This window comes from Dromiciops gliroides, chromosome 2, assembly GCF_019393635.1.
Source record: "Dromiciops gliroides isolate mDroGli1 chromosome 2, mDroGli1.pri, whole genome shotgun sequence".
Lineage (NCBI taxonomy): Eukaryota > Metazoa > Chordata > Mammalia > Microbiotheria > Microbiotheriidae > Dromiciops > Dromiciops gliroides.
This window is the reverse complement of record NC_057862.1, coordinates 158,370,850-158,387,529: the sequence shown is the minus strand read 5'-3', so window position 1 is coordinate 158,387,529 and position 16,680 is coordinate 158,370,850. Positions and strand designations below refer to the sequence as shown.

Genomic DNA, 16,680 nt, shown 5'->3' with positions numbered 1-16,680 from the left:
TCTCCAGCTCATTGACAGATGGGGAACTAAGGCAAATAGGGTTAAGTGACAAGTTCAGGGTCACACAGCTAGTAAGTGGCTGAGGCCAAATTTGAACTCAGGATGATGAGTCTTCCTGATGTCAGGGCCAGTGCTCTATCCATTGAACCAGCTTGCTAGCAGTGCACTAAACTCTCAAATGTTGTGTGTTGTTTATCCTTGGCTTCCCAATTCTGCACTTGCGATGCCTTCTTCCCAAGCATTCATTGTTATACAGTTCAAACACATGGACCCTCAACACTCCCAAGTATGGCCTGAAACAGATCAAAAATCTTAACTGAGAAATATTTCTCCTTCTACTTAGAAGAATTTAAATATGGAAATAATATCTAGTTTTTATGTGTTTGTATTTTGCCAGGGCAGCTAGATGGGACCATTGTGCACAGAGTGCGGAGCCTAGACTTATCTTCCTGAGTTCAAATCTGACCTCAGACACTTTACTAGCTATGTGACCTCAGACAAGTCACTTTAACCCTGTTTGCCTTGGTTTCCTCACCTGGAAAATGAGCTGGAGAAGGAAATGGCAAACCACTCTAGTATCTCTAACAAGAAAACCCCAAATGGGATCACATAGAGTCAGACATGACTGAACAACAATTTTGTCTCTCCCAAGTTTGTAGCTGTTTTAAAGCAGACTTTGTTATGCCCCTCTGTTCTATCAAGCCTAACATAAGCCTTTCATTGACAGTAAGTATTGTGAGATTTAAAATTGGATTAATGCTCTAGTATCCAATTTTAAATCTCACAGTATGCATACCCTGAGTGTTTGTATTTGTAAAAGTATTTGCTGATTGCTCTTTGTACATGCTACGTATTATGGGACCCCTTTAATACACAAGAAAAATTCATCTGGGAAAGAAAAGGTTTCATTTTTCAAAAAAATGTTCTCACCTGATAAAATATGTGAAAACTACGTTCTCCAGGATTCCTCATCACAACTCTGGATTTTTCCAGAAGGAAGTTGGAGATCTTTCCACCATCTGGTTCTCCACCTGGACTAAACTGGATTTCAAAGTATTTCCCCTGCAATAAAGGATTGTTTTGAATTATTTTGAAGGTTAAGTATTATTTTGAAGGAAGAACAAAAACACCAAGTTCCTAACTGGCTCATCGTACAGCATAATGAGGAACTTGATTAATTTTTTAAAAATACATTTTCCAAGTTATTCCACTCTCATATAACAGGATTATAGATTTAAGGCTGCAAGGGCTTTTAGAGGCCCAACATCATCATTTTACGTATGAAGAAATCGAGGTGGATTAATGACGCCCACTTATAGCTAGGTGGCACAGTAGAAGCAGTGGTGCAGTGGATAGAGTGCTGGGCCTGGAGTAGAAAGACTCATCATTCCTGAGTTCAAATCTGGCCTCAGATACTTTGTAGCTGTGTAACCCTGGGCAACTCATTTCACCCTATTTGTCTGTTTCCTCATCTGTAAAATGAGCTGGAGAAGGAAATGGCAAACCACTCTAGTATCTGCCAGGAAAACCCCTAATGGGGTCATGAAGAGTTGGTTGTACATTACAGAAAAACTGAACAAAAGGAGTTACCAAAGCTAATATATATATATATATTATTATTATATATTATATATATATATATCTGAGGAAGAATTGTTCATTTTCTTGTCCTAGGCATAGCATTTTATAATGAGTGATCTATATCTTTTAGCCTCACTGGATCAATATATCCTGTGTTTATTCACATGATTCTTCCCTTCCCCCCCCCCCCCATTCCTCTTCACAGACATTTCAATCCTAAAAAGGGAAAGGGTGGAGAGATCATGGGCTGTAATTGCCTGGATGATGGTGAACTCTGGCAGCCTGATCAAGTGATAGCAGAATTCTTCCTTGGCAGCATTTGTGGCTATTATCAGGAATACTGCCCTTCAATTTGGGATAAGATAAGAGCCATTAAAAGTGAGAAAACAGTCACCAAGCATAACATTTTATTAAAGAAACTGGATTTCTTTTAGTTAGTCACTTTCTATATATCATATCCATCAAGAGCAGTAAACATAGATAACCCCCAAATGGAGGTTTCTTGGCAAAGATACTAGAGGGCTTTGCTGTTTCCTTCTCCAGCTCATTTTATAGGCAATGAACTGAGGCAAACAGGGTTAAGTGACTTGCTCAAAGTCACACAGCTACTAAGTGCCTGAGGACAGATTGAAATTCAAGTCCTCCTGACTCCAGAGCCAATTGTTTCCCTGTGCCTCCCACCTACCCACACTGCCACTGTATCTGCTTCTATTGAAAAGACATAAACACGGACTGCCCTTTAACATAAGAAAAACACATGGCAAATCTTAAGGTGCTATATAAACATTACCTAATAATAATAATATCCAAGAATATATTTGATGGAGGAGAAACAAAAATATCACCTCTTTGGTAATGAAAATGTTGGGCTAATTAGTTTTTGAAAGATACTGGTAACCTTCTTAAAGGAATGGAATTATGCTTTATTTACCTGAGCATAGGGAATTATCACTTAACACTGTTGTTATGAGGGAAGTATTCCTTTAGCTATTTAATCACTTAATGACTAATCTGAACTTATAATTTTTAATATTTATTTTCCTTCCAACTAAACAGAAACTAGACTAAAAGCTACTAGAGGACAGGAACCATGACTTGCATTTTTTTTTCCTGTCTGTCCTCAGCACCTACCACAGTGGCATGAAAATATTAAGTTCTTCATATGTACTCGTAGAGAGAAACAGGGGAAAAACAACAACCCAGAATTCATCCAGGCAGCAACCATCAGTCATACCTTACCCTTCCTCACGTCCCCTTTACTCTACCTGACTTCTTATCTCGGTCTGATCTTGAACAAAACCAAACAAAACAAGAAGCCCAGAAAAGAAAATTCATTTCAACAAACTGTCGTAATGTGTTACAATTATTTCAGGAAAAGCCTTCAAAGTTTTTTTCCAAGAAAAAAAAAAATCTTGTACTTTTCTTCCTAAAATGGCATGGGGTGAGGGTAAATATGCAAACAAGACTGCCACAGACACTTGGCCACTTTCCTAAGCCAAGGACAATTTACACACTGGGAAAAGAGGAAAGAAGGCTTACTTCATTGATTTTATTGCCAGGGTGGCCCCTATGGGGAAGGCAGGCTGTTTTGAAAAGGAAAAGTAAATTGTGCAGCCTGGTCAAGTTTCAGCATTTCTTTAAATGATTGAAATAGGCTTACAAATATATGAAATGATATAGAAAAAGCAGTTTGGGGGAAGAAAATGGGTCCATATCCTGGTTCCCTACTTCTTACCCCAATCCCCACTTGCTTCCTCCCCTAACCTAGCCCTGGCTCCCTCCAAACTTTCTCCACGTCAATGGAGTGCAGGCATCAAGGAGAAAAAGAAACATTATGATGTGAGGTAAATATCTCAAATAACATTGGGCTGAGGGGAGTGCAAGGTCATTAGACTGACAGGCATAAATCATCAGGGAATGTGGGAGTTGTGTGGGAATTTCACAGGGCTCTTTTTTAAAGTTAGAAACTTCCCATTATACTGATTTTTTTTTAAAAAGAGACTACTTTTCTCCTTAAAAGTCTTATTCATTCATGAAAGAGGTTCAGAATGACTCCCATTGGCTTTTCCATAGTACTTCAGTGCCAAAAATAAACTATAGTTCAGATACGATCTAAACCCCAACATGATACACTGATGCTTTTGAACTTGGGTGACAGCACAATGTATCAGAGAGGGCTATGTATGTCCTTTTCCAGATAGTCTGAGCATGGGCTCTGGGGTAAATTACTTTGGGTAAGTCACCATTCTGGGCCTCACTTTGCTTTTCTATACAATAGGGAATGATAATAACAACAACAATAATAGTACCTTGTGGGTAACACTTTTAACATTTGCGAAGCATAGTTTTTACATACTTGGTCATTTAATCTCACTTTATCCTATACTACCTACTTTAGGATTTCTGCAAAGATCACAGAATTTCAGAATCTAAGGGACCTCAAAGGCCATCTAATCTAAACCAAGGTAAACAAGAATATCCTCTAATAATGGTGATGAATTGTCATTTATGTAGCACTTTTAAGAGTTTTACAAACATCTCACAAGGTCCTCACAAAGACCCTGGAAGGCAGGTGCTATTATCATCCAAATTTTAGAGAGAGGGAAACTGAGTCCAACAGAGGTTAAATGATTTACCCAAGGTCACACAACTACTAAGTTTGTATAAATGTGAGATAGTATTATCCAACAGACTGCTAAATGATGAAGAGGACAGAGTGCAGGGCCCAGGGTTAGGAAGACCTGAGTTCAAATCCAGTCTCAAATACTTACTAGCTGTGATCCTGGACAAGTCACTTTAATCCCTCTCAGTTTCTTTCTTTTGTTAAGGGCTAAAATTCTAGCTAAACTGTCTAAAATATCTAATGAGTGGTCGCCAATAAATTATAAGCTTTAGCAAGAGTTAGACTTTTAAGCATTTATTAAGGAGAATAAGAATTTGGTAAAGAGAGAGAAAAAGGCCTAGATTCCTATCTATTAAAGGGAGAGCACATTTCTAGCTCCCTTCTCCGCCAGAGTCCAGAGGAAAGAGCGCGAGACTGAGCGCCAGTCTCTTCCTTCCTCCTCCCACTAGCCCGCGTCACTTCCTGACTCCTGGTCTTGCCCTCAAAGACCTTCCCTTCATGGGCAGAACTCTTCTACAGTAAGTATCCAGCAGGTGGCATCATTCCAATCGTTACACTTTCTTTTTCTTTTTTTTCTTTTTTTCTTTTTTGGTGAGGCAATTGGGGTTAAGTGACTTGCCCAGGGTCACACAGCTAGTAAGTGTTAAGTTTCTGAGGCCAGATTTGAACTCAGGTCCTCCTGTTAGTTTCTTTCTTAATCTATGAAATGGGGATAATAACACCAACCTTATAGGGTCTTTGTGAGGATCAAGCAAGAGAACTCATATGCTAGCTATTATCATGATTATCAGCTATGGGGGGGGGGAGGGGGGGGAAACAAGCCCAGGGGCAAATAAACACCAACAAGTGGAGACAGAACACTCTTGGTGCTGACGTGGACATCATCCTGACTGACAGATGAGAAGGTTCCATCAGTCACTGAGGTAAATGAGAGTTTCACCCATCAGTGCTTCCTAAGTAAACTTCCAGGCTGCTAAATCAGTCTGGCTTAGTGGTGAAGCCTAAACCTCTGTTCTAGTCTTTGTTATAAATCTATTTGGCAGAAAAATCAAGGCTGATTTATTCTTTTCTTCCAACCCAATCTGCTCTCTTCACGAATTCTGATTTCATTAATAAGGCTTCAGGTTCAGAGTCTTGAAAATGATCTTATTTACATAATCAAATGCCTACAAATAACTAACTACAGTCAATGTGTGACTGAAGCCAGCCAACAAGTGGATCTGGAAAAGGAAGAAATGATCAAGGAGGATGCCTCCCAAGAAAAATTTAAAAGCCAGATTTTCCTTTGGGATAGATAAGATGGCAAACCCAATTCAGGGATGTCAGAAACAGAAAGCAAGTTTGACTGAATTGGACCATTTGATTGAGTGCTTAGAGATGGACTTACAAATCTGCTGGAGTTGTTGTTCCGTACAGTCTTGGCATTTCCAAAGGCCTCCAATAGTGGGTTGGATTGTAGAATAATGTCTTTTACATGCTAAAAATGGGACACAAAACAAAAAACTTGTCTGTTCAATTATTTATTATAAAGAATGGCTATCTGGTATGGACCAGGATATAGAGGGGAAAAAGCAATTGCCTGCTAATACAAATTTCATTTCCTATTGTCTTAGATGCATATAAGCCTGCATATTTTCTTTTAAAATTTTATTATGTCTTTTAATCCATAAAAAGCCATCCTCATTACCTTGCCCCTGCCAAATGAGAAAGAAAGAAAAAGAAAATCCTTGTTACAAACATGTACAGTCCTGCAAAATTTCCACATTGGCCATGTCCAAAAAAGGAAAAAAAACAACCCATGTCTCAATCTGCACTCCATCACCTCAATCAGGAGGTGGGTGGCATATTTCATCATGAGCCCCTTGGAATTGCGATTGGTCCTTTTGTTGATCCTCAGTCTTTCAAAGCTGTTTGTCATTACAATATTGTTTCATGCTAGAAAGTGTTCTGCTCACTTCACTCAGCATCAGTTCATACAGGTTTCTCTGACACTATCCTCTTCATCATCTCTTACAGAACAACAGTATTCCATAGCATTCATAGACCATAGCTCATTTGGCCATTCTGCAATTAATGGGTATTCCTTCAGCTTCCAGTTCTTTGCCACCAGAAAGAGCTGATATAAATAATTTTTTATACCTGTAGCTCGGTCCCTTTTTTCCTTGTTTCTTTGTGATACAGAAGTAGTGGGAATACAATGTCTAAATTCATTAAGAAGAATGACCATATTATCAGAATCTATGTAGAATTTATTCTTTAAAACTGGGCTTTCCTAAACCTCTATTTACCCATTTCATCATTCAGTCTCCTATTCAGTGAAAGGTCCACTTAGAATAGGTCCCTAACCAGGAAAATGTGGTTCAGGGGAATTAGGACTGGATTTGTGGGGAGTGGGTCAAAAGACTTGGGTTCAAATCCCATCTCTGATGCTCCCCATCCATGGGATCTCCAGCAAGCCATTTCTAGGTCACAATTTTTTGATCTATAAAATGAGCTAGAATCAGGGACTTCTGAGGTCGCTTCTAACTCTAAATCTATAATCCCATAAGATTAGAATATACTAGCATGTCTCAAGTTTTAGCTGGTAGACCTCCAAGTTCACTGAAACTGCCACACCCGGTTCTGATAGATTTGTTGGGAGGCTTGGTCAGTTCAGGGTCCCCTCTCATTTCCCCCCCAAGAGAATATACTATCAGTAACCACCCACTGACTGGCATCATAAAGCATAGATCCTTTGAACCTAAAGGCTGATAAGCCACAATCTATAGAATCTATAGAAGCTGATTTCTGACCAGGCAAAGGCTTGCAAGTTCTACATTGGAAAGTTGAATTTGGCTTTCACAACACTATCAGCCCTATGTCACTCTGCATGGTGTGTAACTTCCCATCATGCCCCATGAGACAGCTCAACAGACATTAGTTAATACTGATGAGGAATCTGAAACAAAAATGAGTCATTTCTTGTACTTTTAATTATTCATAGGCTATGGACAATTAAGTTTCAGAAATAACAGTTTTCTGGGTTATTCTTTCTCTTGGCTACTTACTAATTCTAAGCCAGGAACCTCTTATCATTGTCTTCATAGAAAAACAGGAAGAATGGAATCTTAAACTACAAGTCTGCAGACTAACAAACTACCGAAATATTAAAATTATTATTAATAAAAAGACTCAAATAATGACACCAACGGAATATGGTAGGAGGGCAAAGTGGTCCTCAAATATTATGCCTGTAGTTCTAAAGATCAAAGTTATTACAGATCTCAAAATGAAAGGGATCTCCAAGGTCATCTGATCCAACCCTTTCATTCTATAAATGAAGAAACTGAGGAAGGTCAAAAGATTAACTCATAGGGGCGGCTAGGTGGCCCAGTGGATAAAGTACCAGCCCTGGATTCAGGAAGACCTGAGTTCAAATCCAGCCTCAGACACTTGACACTTACTAGCTGTGTGACCCTGGGCAAGTCACTTAAAGTCACTTATTGTCTGCACCCCCCCCCAAAAGATTAACATGAGTTAATCACCTAACTAGTATTTATCAGTGGTAGGACTTAAATCCAGGTCCCATGATTTCAGGGTCAGTACTCTTTCCACTATAGCTTGCTGGCTCTCCTTAATGCACCACTTCAGAAGAGCTATGATTTCATCACCACAGGTTGTCACTCCACTGCAATATTATCAATTCTCTATGGTTTCAAAAGTTGCTATGGAAAAAAATATCCTAGCTTTCTTTAACACTCTCATACCATATCCACATCACTTAAAAAAAACCTTGCGTTAATCTTATCTGACCTATCCTGTCAGGGCAACTTCATTTCCCACTATGAAATATATAATTATACATATATTATGAAATACATAATATACAAATTTTCCACTAAGAAATATACCAACTTGTAGTCTCTGTCTCTCAACTTTTAGGTATTCTAGAACCTCATTTTATCATTTAAAAAAATACATGAGTGATGCCCAATAAGATTTTGCTATTTGACAATATTAAGGTGAGTAGCACGTCATTGACTAGAGTGGTTCAAATGATGATTGGAGTGGAAGTGGGGAGAGAGGAAACATGATATCATAGTGGTCTGGGGAATGAGACCATCAAACTAAAAAAAAAAAAAAAAAAGGAACAGACACATAAAGGATGATGCCTAGTGAAGGGAATCAGAAAGTGGGAACTTGATGCTCTTAGCATTTCCTGGTCATTCTTGTTGAAACATCAGTTCTGTACTAGTAAGTCACTGAATATGTGTTAGAGCAGAGGGCACAGTCCAGATGAAAGAGCACCGTTTTGGACTTAGAGAACCCAGGTTAAGCAAACCACATGTTCCTTCTGGGCCTCAGTTTCTTTGTTTGTTTGTTTTTTAGTGAGGCAATTGGGGTTAAGTGACTTGCCCAGGGTTACACAGCTAGTAAGTGTTAAGTGTCTGAGGCCGGATTTGAACTCAGGTACTCCTGATTCCAGGGCTGGTGCTCTATCCACTGCGCCACCTAGCTGCCCCAGGGCCTCAGTTTTTAAGAAAATGAGGGGATTGGGAATAGATGACTTCTTACATCCACCTCAGCTCTAAATCTATCTAATCTGATCTTTTTTTTGTTTGTTTGGTTTTTTTTGGTGAGGCAATTGGGGTTAAGTGACTTGCCCAGGGTCACACAGCTAGTAAGTGTTAAGTGTCTGAGGCTGGATTTGAACTCAGGTCCTCCTGAATCCAGGGCCGGTGCTCTATCCACTGTGCCACCTAGCTGCCCCTATCTAATCTGATCTTAAAGATAGAGAATAAAGTATATTGCCCAGGTCCTGCTTCTTTCCATGCCCTCCCTCTTCCCTTTCCCTGCGAATTCAGTGCTTCAGGAAATGATATGGTCTTACAGATCATCAGTGCCAGGTTTTGGGGTTGATGAGCCAGGCCATGAGAATGCCAAAAGGCTCTTTCTTTTCCAAAACTCCTGTCATTGTGCAGTTAGCCTCTATTTTAATTCTTGTTTGTCTTTATTTATTGGCTGTGACCTCCCTTGGTCTGCTCTTCTGTTCTGCAAGCCCTCTTACTTTGACCTGACTGTTGACTCTCTAATTGGCCCTATCTACCTGACCCTTATTGCTGGTGCTCTTAAGTTACTTCCTGTGGCCTTTTCCTAAGATCCTTGTTCTCTCAATTAGTCTCCCCTCCTTTCCTCTTCAATCACCCTGCCTCTTGATTGGCTCTTTCTCTTTTGCTTACAAAATACAAAAAAAATTTCCTGTTTGTGAAAGGGAAACAAATAAACAAACCTTAGTTGAGCCATGAAATCCCTCTATTATTCTCTTTTTTTTGTTTAGCTACAGAAGCTGCAGAATGTTTCACACCCACTCCCTTCTTTTTCATCACTAACTGCTTGATAGTGGCTTCTATCCAGGGACACTCCTGAAACTACTTTCTTAAAGGTCGCCAATCAACAGACTCAATTGCTTTTGATTCCTCCTCATTCTCCTTCAGTTCTCTGGAGCATGACTCTGTGGACTGTTCTCACTTCTTCAAACAATTTCCTCTCTAGTCTTCTTGCAACTTTCCTCACAAATTTATCTGTCTTCATGACTAATTTAGTTAGTCTTTCTTTCTGGGTGGACATATTCCAAGGTGAAATCATTGATTCTTCTTTTAAGCTCCACCCCCCGCCGAAAGCTCATCCATTTTCAAATTAAATCTTGCTGCTTTGTGAATGATTTAGAAATTAGCATCTCTAGTCCAGACCTCTCTGTGGTGCTCCAGACCAAAGCTTCTTAAACTGTGGATCACGACCCATATGGAGTCATCTAATTGAATGTGGGAGTTGGGAAAAATTTGGCAATAAATGCTTGATCTGTATATCTATTTTATATACCTATATAACTCGGGTCGCGTAAAAGTTTCTTGGGGGAAAAAGGGGTTGTGAGTTGAAAAAGTTTAAGAAGTCCTGCTCTAGACCCATATTTCCAATGTAAGACATTTCAATCTGAACATGCCATGATCAGAAATAGGACTGGGAGTATCTAGGAAGCTGCTGAAAGTATAATAATGAGGGTACAATATGGGACACATTTTTAAGAATAAATGCATGCATTTTCAATGACAAATTATTTTTCAAGATGTATTACAATTTCTTTTTATAATAAATCAGGTCACATGTGTTATAGTTCAAAATTCAAAGCCTTCAGCGGATACATGGGATAATTCTAAAGGTTCCTTAGAGTACACAAAGGTCTTTTGCCCCATCTCTTTTCATGGTCACCTTGAATTTAATACTTCTAAAATAGAACTCTTCTCTTTTGTCTAGATTTATTGTTTAATCATTGTGATAACTGTCCACAGATATAGATCAGAAATTCATGTATAATGTAGAGTCTTACAGAGTTGTCTGGGTCACACTGGCTAGTAAGTGTCAAAGGTGAGACCTGAATCCAGGTCTTCCAGATTTCAAGTCTAGGCCTCAGTCTACTACCACAGTGTTCCTCTTCTGACCCCCTCCCCCACAAATAACATTCCCACCTCTGACTTTCCTAATTCTGTCATTCTATGATTGATTGATTAAAAACTTGTTTCTGAAAGATTTTAGACAAAACCTCAGCAGAATTTAACCTCTGAAAACATTTTAAGCAGACCATCACAAGGTTTTAAAATAAGATATAAACCACAGAATTGTTGGCCACAGTTAACTTCCCAAAGCTGCCAATATGCCTTATACTCGTCCTTATTTAGAGATGGGCTGATTCTGCACTGAAATTTTGGTCGGAACAAGAACAACAAAAAGTGATTTATAATCCTGACATACCTCGGGGCCTCAGAATGTTTTTCTCTGGCCCTGAGCGGACTCAGTCGATTTACCTGGACTTTGGGTCCTCCTCCAGAAATCCTGGAGATGTAACTCATGATGTACTTGGCAGCTACAGTCTTTCCAGCACCACTCTCGCCACTGAAGAGAGAAAAGCACACGAAAAACGTCGATGGAGTGACTCATGACATAACACCAAGAAGGAACCGATTAAAAATGTGTGAAATTGAATAGAGAAGTGAGAAACACCAGGGTTCTGCCAAACAAGTGGTTTCCATGAAAAGCTTAATATACATTTAATTGATGGCTAAAACCAAAACAATTCTATCTCTTTAAGGAGACTCAGAAATGTCACCCCCATTAAACGTACCTGTTACAAAATTCTGCACAGGAAGAGATACTGTTCTCTTCCTTTGGGGGTGTGGGATTCATTACCAGTTCTATTTATCTATCATCTATCTATCTACCTATCTATCTTTCTTACTTTTGAAAATAAACAAATGATTAGGCTTTAAAAAAACTATTTTCAAGGGATAGAAAAAAATATCAGACTTCAAACCATTTGCCTGGAACTGATGTAGGCTTCCTTATTTTAGGCATTCCAAAATTAAATGATGAGGCAATATTAATCACATCCTGAATAACAAAGAACTGCCTTCCTGTTCTTCAGTTTTATGGCAAGTTCTGCTATCTGTGTGTGTGTGTGTGTGTGTGTGTGTGTGTGTGTGTTTTAAATAGTACAGTCTACTCTTCACAATTCTACCCTTCCTGTAAAATAATGACATCAGTACAGTATATGCTGAAATCAAGTCAGATGTATTATATTCTTCCTACTACTGGCCACAGAGTGAGAATGATGCAGGAGGTTAGAATACAGGGACCTCAGTGACTTTATTTGGAAACCTTGGTTTGTGCCCTGTGCTTATAAATAGATTCTGAGGTTTCTTGTTAGGAAGGGAGAACAGGAGCTTTTTTTTCTTTCAAAGGTTTCCAGATGGAGCTTATTGCTGCTACCATCACACATAGTACAGGGAACATTGGAACAACAAGAGCAACAACAATAACAAAACAACAACAACAATCATTGATGCTTGCTTTTTCATTTTGCTGTTGTTCAGTTTTGTTCAATTCCACATGACCCTGGTTAGGGTTTTCTTGGCAAAGATCTTGGAGTAGTTTGCCATTTCTCCAGCTCATTTTACAGATGAGGAAACTAAGGCAAACCAAATGAAGTGACTTGCCCAAGGTCACACAGCTAGTAAGTGTCTGAGGTAAGATTTGAACTCAGGAAGATGGGTCTTCCTGACTCTAGTTCTGGCACTCTATCCACTATGCTACCCAACTGTTCCATATACATAAAATGAATCTAAAATATCAAACATTTATTTTTTTTTTAGTTCTTCAAATAATATTTTCTTTTCCCCCAATTACATGTAAAAGCAACTTTGAACATTAATTCTTTTTTAAAAAAGTTTGGAGTTCCAAACTCTATCCCTCCCTTCCCTCCCTGAGATGGTAAGCAATCCAATATAGGTTATACATGTACAATCACATAAAACATATTTCCATGTTAGTCATTTTGTAGAAGAAAATTCAAACCCCCAAAAAGTGAAAAATACTATCCGTATTCAGATGCCATCAGTTCTTTCTCTGGAGGCAAATAACATTTTTCATCATGAATCCTTTCAAATAAACATTTATTTAAGCACCGACTCTGCCTAGGCACTGTGCTTTGTGCTGGGAATACCCTTACAATCTTGCAACTTAAGCTATTAAATATGCATACACATATGTATGTATGTGCATGTAGGTATATACCTATTGTCTCAAGAATGCACTAGCTAGAGCTGGAGAAGCCCATTATCAGTTTAGAATATGGGATGATATATTTTTCAGCTTTAGTCATTCTTGTAAACCCTCTTGAAAGGTATGGAGGGTCTGTGTCAGCAGACACAGTGGGGGAAATATTCCCACTGATGAAATCTAGATTCTTAAAGTAGTTCAATATCATGAGTAAAAGTTTTTGTTGACTGATTGATAGAAATGGCTGCTGACATTTATGCCCTTAGTAGATGGTAAGCTTCTTGAGGACAGGTATTGTCTTTTGTTTCACCTTTGCATCCTTAGTATTTAGCAGTGTCTAGAATATAGCAGGTGCTTAATAAGTGCTTGTTGGATTAGATTAGAAGAGAGAAGAAAAGGAAAAAACTACCCATCCTGTTATTTTTTTAAAAAGGCATCCAGAGAAAGAATTTATAAATATATACTAGATATAATATAAATGTATATACAGAATAATTTTACTTAGGTATACCTATTTGTGTCTAATGGTAACCATCTCTAGGGTAGGAGTGGAAAGAAATGATAACTTTATTATATATTTAAAAGGAATAGCAAGTTGCACATAATAGATTTTCAATGCCATGTGCAATCATCTTATTATATACTGTCATGGAAATGCTTGTTTTATTCCATAAATTAAAAAAAAAAAGTTAATAAAAAACCCAAACCAAACCAAACAAACAATTGACAGCATTGACCACTATTCCTTATGACTATAGCGAAGATAATGATGGAAAACTGAAGATTTTTCTCCTTTCCTGAAAGCAAATGAAAACCACTACAATGAAAGGGAAAATAACTGATTTTATCCATGAACTAAGGCTTCTGGTCCGGAATTAAGACCTATAAATGTTCAGCAATTCGTTGTCTCTTTCAGTAAGCTTCAATTGAAATTAGAAATTGTCTAGACATTGATCTGAATTGTCATTACTGGGTTTCAATTTACATACACTTTTAAAGAGTATTATTGATTCAAACCGGTAATTTGCTCATATAATAGTGTACAATGATGGAATGTTACAATTACCTGAATTGTATAGTAAGCATATGGAACCCTAATTATACCTTGTGCTCTCCCTGGTAAAGTCAACTGCTTTCCTTCTCTTGAGCAAAGAACCAATGAAAGACTAAAGCAAAGTAACAGTGAACAGAACATGAAATGATTAACTAGCATCTCACAGATGTCATCAGCACCATCAGCTTTGCTTTTGCTAAGAGGCAATTTGAACTCCCTTTTCTAACTTAGTTTTCATAAATTGACTCCCAACTGAAAGAAGAAAACTATCCTGAGGGTTTATTTTCTTTATGTTTAGAAAACCAGCTGCTAAAAAATGCTGAGACACTTTCGAACAAAAACTCTTGCAGATTTCATACAAAATGTCAGTTTAAATAGGAGCTTAATTTAACATTTCCGTACACAGTCGTTACAGAAATTGGAACATGGGGTATAAATTCAACCAGAAATGGGAAGAGTGAAGCCACTTTATAAGCATAAAACATAAACTACTTATGACAGTAAATTAATTATTAGCTCCAAGGACATTTTTTGCAGCCAGGTACAGGATCATTTTACACCAAAGAGCAATAAAATGATTTCAATATATTTCTACCATTGCTATCAGATACAAATTCATGATGTTACAATGCATTTCTTCCAGTGGAATACCATAGGCTCAACCAGGGCCTCCTTCATCCTCCTCTGTCCCCACATATTTCCAGTACTGGCCTGGTATTACAGTGCTCCTAATTTTGACAGTATTTGTTTCTCTTCATTAAATATTGTACAACTGTGCTTCTTTTATTATTTGGTGAGAGTAAAAATGCTTTCTACTTAGCTGTATTTTTTTTTTTAGATGTACTAGCCCAAAATGAGGGACTGGTCTGGATGGGACTCATTATTTAGTCACTCAGTCAATAAGCATTTATTAAGCACTTACTACCATGCTAGGCATAGTGTTAAGTGCTGGTAATACACATACAATCAAAAGGACAGTTCCTGCCCACAGGGAGCTTGTATCCTAATGAAAAAGACAACTGATAAAAGGAAACTGGGAATCTAAGGGATATAGAAGATCAGACACTGGACCTGGAGTCAGAAAGACTCATCTTCTTGAGTTCAAATCTGGCTTCAGACACTTACTAGCTGTGTGACCTGGACATGTTTGCCTCAGATAATGAGGTGGAGAAGGAAATGGCAAGCCACTCCAGTATCTTTGCCAAGAAAACCCCAAGTGGGATACACAGAGAATTGGACATAATTGAAATGATTGAACCATAGCTAGAGGAGAGGGAGGAGGTACCCAACAAGGGAACACAAAGGTGAGGTACAGAGGAGTGGTGCCTGCTGGGAAATGGAAGAGAGGGCTAGCAGGAAGAGATAGTTGCCTTTAATGGAGGAGTCATTCAATCAGGGGGAGGCACCTTAGGAGCAGAGGATACATTTTAAGGGGGTGAGTTTTAAGGCTGAAGTGATCTTTGGGGTGAAGGGATTTCTGGTGCATGATGAAGAAGTGCATATTAAAGAACCTGCAAAAACTCAGTCGAAGGGGTGGCTAGGTGGTGCAGTGGATAAAGCACCAGCCCTGGATTCAGGATTACCTGAGTTCAAATCCAGCCTCAGATACTTGACACTTACTAGCCGTGTGACCCTGGGCAAGTCACTTAACCCCCACTGCCCGCAAAAAAAAAAAAAAAAACAACCCCAAAAAACCTCAGTCGAAGATGTGAAGCTGAAAGGGATCTTAGAGGTCATTTTGCCTGTCCCCCTCCCCACATTTTAGAAAGTAAGATAAGAATTTGTTGTTGTTTAGTCATTTCAATTGCGTCTGACTCTTTGTGACCCCATTTGGGGTTTTCTTGCCAAAGGTACAGGAGTGGTTTGCCATTTCCTTCTCCTATTCATTTTACAGATAAGGAAACTGAGGCAAACAGGGTGAAGTTTCTTGCTGGGGATCACACAGCTAGTGACTGTTTGTGGCTGGATCTGAACACACAAAGAGGAGTCTTTCTGACTTTGGGCTTGACATACTATCTACTCCTTCACCTAGATGACAGAGAATAAGAAACTGAGGCCCAAAAGAGTTTAGTGAGTTTGCCAAGGTCAAATGAGTAGTAAGTGGCAAAGGCAGAATTTGAACATGGGTCCTGGGGCTCCAAATTTAGTGTTTTTTCTACTGTCCCATGCCATCTCGAGAAGCCAAAGGCTGCCTGATATCAAACTTGGCTTTCTTATTTTCACTTTGTGAGGGATTTCTCAAGTAAGAAAAGAATCAAGTTAATGAAAAATAAACATGAGGCTGCAAATTCTGAGGTTATACAAGGCCAAAGCATTGCCATAACTGATGATTAATCCAGAAGATAAAGCAATAAATAATGCCATCTGAAAAGGGAAGATTTGAAAGCTGACCTTGCTGAAGCAATCACAAATATAAGGAGGACCGTGATCCTCACTGGCGAATGACTCTCATCAACTGGGATCAAAATCTCAATGACTTCAGCCCTTTCTGTATCTTTTATGGAAGCACACCCCTTTTATAATCTCATTCTGCCAAAAATATTTTGCTATCTCACACAAAGTCGGAAATAAATAATAGCCTTGCACCATGATGATCATAAGACAAGATAATCTTGAGGGAAGGAGATGCCACATCAAAGAAGGGTTCTGGTCAGTCCAGCATCACTAACAACTCAGTTCATGCAGTCACTTCTTTGGCAGGGCTACAGTATCTGAAGGAAAAAATGTTTATTTTTTTCTTCAAAATGCCTTTTCTGGGGGGCAGCTAGATGGCGCAGTGGTAAAACACCGGCCCTGGATTCAGGAGGACCTGAGTTCAAATCCGGCCTCAGAC

General features: G+C 38.7%; 1 protein-coding gene across 1 annotated transcript in view; it reads right to left on the bottom strand.

The window, feature by feature from the left end:
- The window catches only part of MYO1E (myosin IE), a 238,269-nt gene that overhangs the window by 113,451 nt on the left and 108,138 nt on the right, over positions 1 to 16,680 (bottom strand). The window contains exons 5-7 of the mRNA XM_043988760.1: positions 11,044 to 11,131; positions 5,592 to 5,681; positions 931 to 1,062 (exon numbers count right to left, since the gene is read on the bottom strand). Of these exons, the coding sequence (XP_043844695.1) occupies positions 931 to 1,062; positions 5,592 to 5,681; positions 11,044 to 11,131 (310 nt within the window). The remainder of the gene's footprint in view (positions 1 to 930; positions 1,063 to 5,591; positions 5,682 to 11,043; positions 11,132 to 16,680) is intronic.